Source organism: Cariama cristata, unplaced genomic scaffold (assembly GCF_000690535.1).
Source record: "Cariama cristata isolate BGI_N322 unplaced genomic scaffold, ASM69053v1 scaffold21786, whole genome shotgun sequence".
Lineage (NCBI taxonomy): Eukaryota > Metazoa > Chordata > Aves > Cariamiformes > Cariamidae > Cariama > Cariama cristata.
This window is the reverse complement of record NW_009624110.1, coordinates 34883-41914: the sequence shown is the minus strand read 5'-3', so window position 1 is coordinate 41914 and position 7032 is coordinate 34883. Positions and strand designations below refer to the sequence as shown.

Sequence of the window (7032 nt, the reverse complement as noted above, 5' to 3'; positions counted from 1 at the left end):
ACGATGCAGCTCCTCACTTCAGTGCTCAGATGGTGCCCTGCGGTGAACCAGCCTCACCACCTGGTTTCTTGTCCTGCCGTGCCAGCACTGCCCGCGGGAAGCAGCGGAGATGATGTCGTCCCGGGAGCTAATGCCTCAATAGGAAAAAATGTATTTGCCATGAATATTTTGTTCCGAAACACCCGCTGCTCAATGGGATGCTCGGGGCTGGGCTGAGTTCAGCTGGGGCTGCAGGGGATCTGCTGCAAGGGGTGAGACACCAATAACGCTGTCATTCCTCTCCTTCCCCAGGCCCTTCCCGTCGGAGGAGACCACGGAAAATGATGATGATGTATATCGGAGCTTGGAGGAGCTGGCGGAGTAAGTGGCCTTGCCTTCTCACGGGGAGGTGACACAAAAAGGGAAAAGTTGCGATGTAGTTCCTTGACAGTGGGGCTTGGAGAGCCGGGCTGGCTGCTTTGATCGTCTTGCCAGGAGATTTTTGTACTCTTACAATAGTCCCTCTTTTCCCATGTAGAGCCCTGGGAGACATCACTTTTGATCGGGTTGAGTGTACGAGTGGCTCGGTGGGGGGTGAGGGGGGGCCAAGCCCACGGGGAGCCCCTCTGCCTGCTAAATCCCATCATTAACTGCAAAACCCCGGGACATAATTCGTCCTCTGAGCCAACCGAAGCCAAGCTGCTCTCTGGGATGGGGGTACCCATTGCTAACTCAGCACTGGATCCCCCCCCATGGCATTTTTGGGGCTGGCACGTGGGTCTGCATCCCCTGGGAGTGAGTTTTGGACCACGCCGGCCGGCCCCAGGGCAGTCCCTCACAGATGACCCATCCTGCCCATTGCTGGTGCTGTGGCGGGATGCGGGGTGATGCTGCTGGGGTTTCTGTGTCTATATTTATCTGGGTCTCTGGAATCTGTGTTTTGCTGCCCGTGGTGATGATATAACGGGCTTTTAAAAGCAACCTTGAACTACAATGTATACGGTGAAATGCGGGCGCTATCGGAATTCGATGGCAGCATTCCCGTCAGCCAGGGTTTTACTTATGAAGTGCAGCCTGTTTCATATGGAGGGAAAGTCTGTATGGGTGGATATGTGGCTTTATACAGTTAAATATTATTGTTCCACAACATAAATAATAAGACTCCTTAATCCAATGAGTTCCTTATGGCTTCAGTTATTACCAAAGTAAATCATAAATTACTAGTCGAGGGAACGGAGTGCCCTGGAATCTCCCGCTCGCGGTTTGCTCCCAGCAGCTACAGTTTAATAAAATTTTAACTTATAAAGGGATCCTTTCAAGAATAACATTTTTCCCCCCCTCTCCTAAAGTTCTCAAAATCCCTTTAATATCGGGTTTTAAAATTCCTGATTCTCACACATAGGCGTGCTTTTAATAGGAGAAAGGTTTGTGCGTGACCTCGCCCACAAGCGCTGGTGGGGATGGCACGCTCTCCCAGAACGGGGGGTTTCGGCGCAGCGCCCTCGGAGCGCGGGGCAGGCGATTGGGTGTTGAAGGGGGGTTCCCACTTTTAACGGCTCTGCTGCCGGCGGTGCAGCTGGGTGTCCGCAGGGTGTCCGGGTGGGACCAGCTTCCCAAACTGTTCCTTGGACCTTTGCTCGTGGCTGCGAGTTGGTTTCTCTATGAGAGGGGCTTAGATGCCCAAGTCCTGTGCTCAGATGACTTAAAGGTTTATTTCTTACTGGTCGCCCTGTTCTGTCCCAGATTGTCTCCAACTTTTATCTTTCCCTTTTTTTCCTCATTCTTTGCAAAATCCTCCTCTTTACATCTTTAGTTAGGACCGCTGGGGAAAGGCGGCTGTAAATCAGCATGGGGGTATTGCACAAATTCCTTCATCCAGATTTGTGCTTCTGGTGCAGCCAGGTTGTGCGTGGAAACACAACCTACGAAACGGAGACGTAATTCACCCGTAACTGTAAAAACCCAGCAATGCCCTGGAGAGCCCCTTAGCACGAGTGTTGCTGCTCCCGCTGCCCGGAGACACATCAGCAATAGTCCCCCTTTCTCCCTTTGACAAGGAGCGTCTCTCCGTGCTTGACAAGGGAACTTTCATTGGAAATTTGCCGGTCACAATGGTGCGTACTGGGCACCGATGCTGGGTGCTGGCAAACCGCAGGTCCACATGAGAAAGCTCTTTCTTAGCCGCTGCTGATCTCCAAACAGCTGAACAAGGGCGTCATTCACAAGCTTGGAATGATTCAGTCCATCCAGCATCTTTGCATTTAATATTGCTGATGATCCAGCAGCCTTGGGAAGATCTGAGTACATCCAAAATGCTTTATTGGAGGCGAGGAAGTGATTTTCACAGCAAGCAGTGAAGTGACCCAACGCATGGAAGGAACCACTACCGAACAGCACGACGAGGTGCAGCAAGACAGACCCCTCCATCTCTGGGTGTTTTTTCCACATTAACTTGCTACATCTATGCAGCTGAGTGGTGATTTTTGCCCTTTGGATCATTTTGGAGGGATGCACAGTCCTGTCCGTATGAAATGTGCCGCTGCAAGGGTCCAACCTGCCGTCCCCGCTGGCCTCGAAGGGCCGGGGTGCAGGTGAGGAGGGACAACGCCGGTGGGCTCGGCATCGCCAAGTCACCCCCCGGGAGAGAGGAGTCTCCCAAAGGGAGCTCTCTTTGGGCGTTGTGCTGCTGGGATAAAAAGCTCAGGATAAATATTGAGCTGGTTCTAACAGGACATCTTGGGGGCTGATAAAAGTGATTTCTTTGGAGAACGTCAAAATGCTTCATTTCAACCTGAAGTACTTAAACGGGGCAGTTTGGTGTCTCCCACTTGAGATTTTGGGTGAGTTCCTGTTCTGCAAAGCATTCAAAATATACATGTATTTGTGGCGGAGATGCAGCTTTGGGAAGGAGAAGGAACCAAGCTTTGTCCCCATTGTCCCTACAATGCTCTAAAGAGCGAGGACCTTCATCCTGGCGGGCAGCGAGGTCCCTCCCGGCGCAGAGGGGCCGCGGCAGCCGAGGACGAAAGCCAGCGCCGGGGCTGGGAGCAGATCAATAGCAGTGCCACGGGGGCCGTTTACGTGCGCTGCAGAAACAAGCTGTCTGCCTGCAAGCGTGGGGTGGCCGCGGGGTGCTGGTGTGTATAAAGGATCTTCATGCCTTGGTGAACCCATTGTCCTTTCACCTTTGGGGTATCGCAGAGATTATGCCAGGCTGCATGCAGCTCCCCGGCGCTGGGTCAGCTGTCCAGCAGATCAAGGCACATTTATTTATTTTAAAACAACGGCTATTTATTTATTTTAAAAAACAAACAAACAAACCCCCAAAAAACCAAACCCAAAACAACAATTGATGATGGAAAGGGGAGGGGAAGCGTAAAGGATATCAGGGATGCTGGGAAGTTCTCAAATTCCCTGTCCTCAGCCTGCTGGCCCCTCGGTTTGCTGTGCCGTCGGCCAGATGGCAACCGGCGGAGAGCCCAGGCAGATGGCGAGGGCCGGCCGGTTTGCAAGTGGTGCCTGATCGATACTGGGAGGAGCAGTAAAGGGACGTTTGTCCTCTGCTGCCTGATTTATTTCAGCGTGCCCTAATGCCAGACCCTAGGGCAGCAACCGCTTTTGGGGGAGCTTTGCCTGGGAAATGAGCAGGGCTCTGCAACAGCAACATGTGGGTGCGTTTGCTGGAGCCTGCCCCCCAAAAGTCAAAGTGACCCTTCTGAGGATGCTCCCGCAGGTCTGCAGGGATGTGAGCCGCTGCTTCCCACACAGCTCCGGCTGCTGGGCACTGATGGCAGTAGGCAGTTATCCACCTTACTGCCGAGCATCTTCCCTGCCAACTGCTTTTCCATCTCTCTTGATGGCCGTTTCAGCTGCCCCAAACCATTCTGGTACTTCAGAAGTTATACTTAACATTTAAATGAAATTTTCTCTGCTGCCACTTAAGCTCTCTCCAGTTATTTTGTCTCATTAAATTTATGAGAGCAATTAATCCTGGTCCTTTTTACAGCACCAGAACCTTCTTTGTCATGAGCCTTCTCCACTTCATCGTGCTGTCCCTCCATGCTGGCATGAAGCCCGGCAGGCTTGGATGGATTACGTATAGGGCAGGTTTTGGGTTGTTTGGTAGCTATTTGAAGAATTCAGAGTCAGGTAGAAGTGCTGTCAATGGTTTGACATGAAACATTAATTTGCATAACTTTTACCTTTTATTCTCCTTTAAAAATGAATTGCCTTGAGGGGTGAAGTTGTAGTGTTGCAAAAAGGACAAAGAAAGTGTTTTAAAGCAGCTCCCCACCGGAGCTGATGTGTGTTCCTGGGGAGGGAGGGCTTCGTCCCACAGCTCGGTGCCCCCTGCTCTTGCTTCAAGCCCCAACTCGCTGGGGATTGATCCCCAACAAAAGTATTGGGGATAGGGGTGTGTTCCCAAACCTTTCATTGTAGAGAAGGGGAGTTGCAGAAAATCTCCTGCCTGGCCTCAATTTCTCAAGGAATGCGACTCGTTTGGGCCCATGGTCTACCAACAACCTGTCTCCTGCTTCTTGCTGAAGTTTCTCCTGCTTCTTTCGCTGCTGTCACCAGTGTTGCCTCCTCGTACCTTCCAAAATAGTGCTGTGATCAGCAGAATTTCTCAAGTGCATTTTAAAAAAAAGTAATGAATAGAGGAGCCAAGGTGAGATGATAAGTTAGCTGCCACTTTTCTCATTATTTTTTCTGTGTTGGAAAAACCACGCGTGCCAGCCGGTTAAATAAATGGCTGCATGGTACAAGACACTCGAGCCGTAGCACTTGTAAACGTGTCTTTTCTTCTTTGTCACCAGTATAGATTTTTATGTGTCCTGCTTGCACCGTTTTTAGGATCATGTTAGTTGCTATAACCATGTAAGGGTTGTTCTTGGGATTATAACGTTCCACTTTGAATGGGGAACGTAAGACCCGAGAAGAATAGATGGCAAAAGGCTTCCCTTGCTATTTCCAGACGCGTGTCTCTGTCCAAGCACAATCCGGCTAATTAAAACCCTGCAAGATCTCGAGTCCAACGACTGCACATCTTGCACTCCTTCACCCTGAAACCTAAGCCTGCCAGATGTGCTACAAATATAGGACTCTGCTTGTCCTCATCTGACGGAGACCGTGAATGAGGGGGTTGGTCGGATGAACCGTCTATTTATAGCTGTAAGTGCAGAGTAAGAATGAGAAAGTGGAGGATTACTGGGGCGGACTGGAGCCTCGCAGCTGCCGGGCAGCTGTCTCGGGGACCCTGCAAATGCGTTTCCAGCCTGGACCCAGCAGTGGCTCTGAGGTCTTCTGGCTCTTAACCTCGGCCACAGGGCTGGAAATTTGGGGTTGTGTTTTGGTTGTCTTATTTTAGCTCTTTCTCTCTCCTCCTCCTCTTTCTTTTGCTTTTCCTGGTGGTTTTGGCTCTTCCATCAGCGGAGTGAAAGCAGCGCCGTGGTTTGGGCAGGGTTTTGGTGTGGTGGGTTTGCCCTGAGGCCCTCGCTTGGGCTCATCCTTGAATTCTTGAGGCTGGTGCAAACTCATCAACTTCCCAGAGCAGCTTTTATGGATGAAGAGGTCCTTCAGTGGCCCTGAGACCCTCAGAACTTCCCCACTTACCCTCCTCATCCACAGTGTCATGGCAAACGTGATGTGCAGCGTTCCTTTAGCATAGTGGACCTGCTGCAGGTTATTTATTGGGGCCTCATGGACCGTCTGTGCCCATCCCCTGGCGTGGGCAGCCCAGTCCAGAGCTGATCTTCTCCCAAAGTCCAAATGCAGACTGTGCCCTCTGTTTTGGCCCAGTGCTGAGCTCTGGAGGGCTGGTTCCCGGTGGTGGGAACAGTGGGACCAGTGCCTTCACCCAGGGTGGTGAGGTCCTTCCTCAAACAAACTCAACTTTGACATCTTATTTGGGGAGATGGCACCTGGAGGTGCCAGGGGTCACGGAGGGATCTTGCCCCTCCCCAGCTCGCTCCTTCCGTGTCCCTGTTTGTCCCTTACTCCAAGGCAGCAGCCTGGCATCGGTCCCTCTGTTAGGGGAGCTGCTCGTTGGCATCGCTGCTGCCTGCTTGGGAGGGCATTTGTACAGAGTGGGCATTGCCAGGGAGGAAGAGCTCAGCCAAAAGCATTATTTTTGCCTGAAATTGCCTTAGATATGAAAAACTTTTATTCTTTTTGCTTTGAATGAGCTTCCCTGGCTAGGCAAGATGCTGCTAGCCCAAAGCTGGTTACATCCATCCTAATAACGGTAATTGTAAATGCTGGCATTAACTCTGAAGAGTGGATAAAATCCCTTTCCTAAACCCAGAGCTGTCAATGAATCTCCTAATCCAGGCAGTAGATTGTAGGCTCTGATACCCACGGATAACTCGCAGTCTCTGCTGCTTTTATTGAAGGAGTAAATTGCTTTTCTTTGTGAAGAAGGAGGTGAGGATCTGGCCTGCCTTGCTCAAGTTGTTCAGTCTATGCGTGATACGCTTGGGATGCTCAATTTATTACCTCCCACAGCAAGGGACGGTGCTAAATGTGGAAAATACCTGCCCCGCTTTCCCTCCCCTTATGGCATTTAAAATTTAGTGTGTTCTTAAGTTGCCACTGGCTAAAATCATCTCGATGCCTGTTCTCTTTTTTTAATGATGGGGAGGGTCATTATTTTCAACTCTGACAGACAAAACGCGGAGACCGATGAAAATCAGTATGTGCAAAGCAGCGGTGTCAACAGCCATACACGCAGCGGCAAAGCTCGGCCGCTTGCCGTCTGTGCCGGGAGAGGCTGATCTGCACGTTTTACTGCTCTCCATAAAACTGGCAGCCTCTGGTGTTTCTCAGAGATGTACTAGGAATGTGTTTTAATAAATAAGGGTCCGTTGGACAAAGATATCGTTGTTTTAATACTACCACAGCTGTAGGGGTTGAGTATCTCTAGTGCCTCTCCCCTAAGCTCTGAAATGGAGGTGTCTTTCTGGATGGCCCCAGGGCAAAGGAGTAGTTCGTATGTATTTTTTGCCTGAGGCCAGAAATCGGAGATGGGAAAGGCTTGTACTGGTGTTGATGAGC

General features: G+C 50.8%; 1 protein-coding gene across 1 annotated transcript in view; it reads left to right on the top strand.

Annotated features, from left to right (window-relative positions):
- Positions 1 to 291: 291 nt before the first annotated feature.
- The window catches only part of LOC104163907 (guanine nucleotide exchange factor VAV2-like), a gene marked incomplete at its 5' end in the record, with an annotated part of 36176 nt that continues 29435 nt past the window's right edge, over positions 292 to 7032 (top strand). Inside the window, 1 exon segment of the mRNA XM_009703054.1 lies at positions 292 to 360. Coding sequence (XP_009701356.1) covers positions 292 to 360 — 69 coding nt within the window.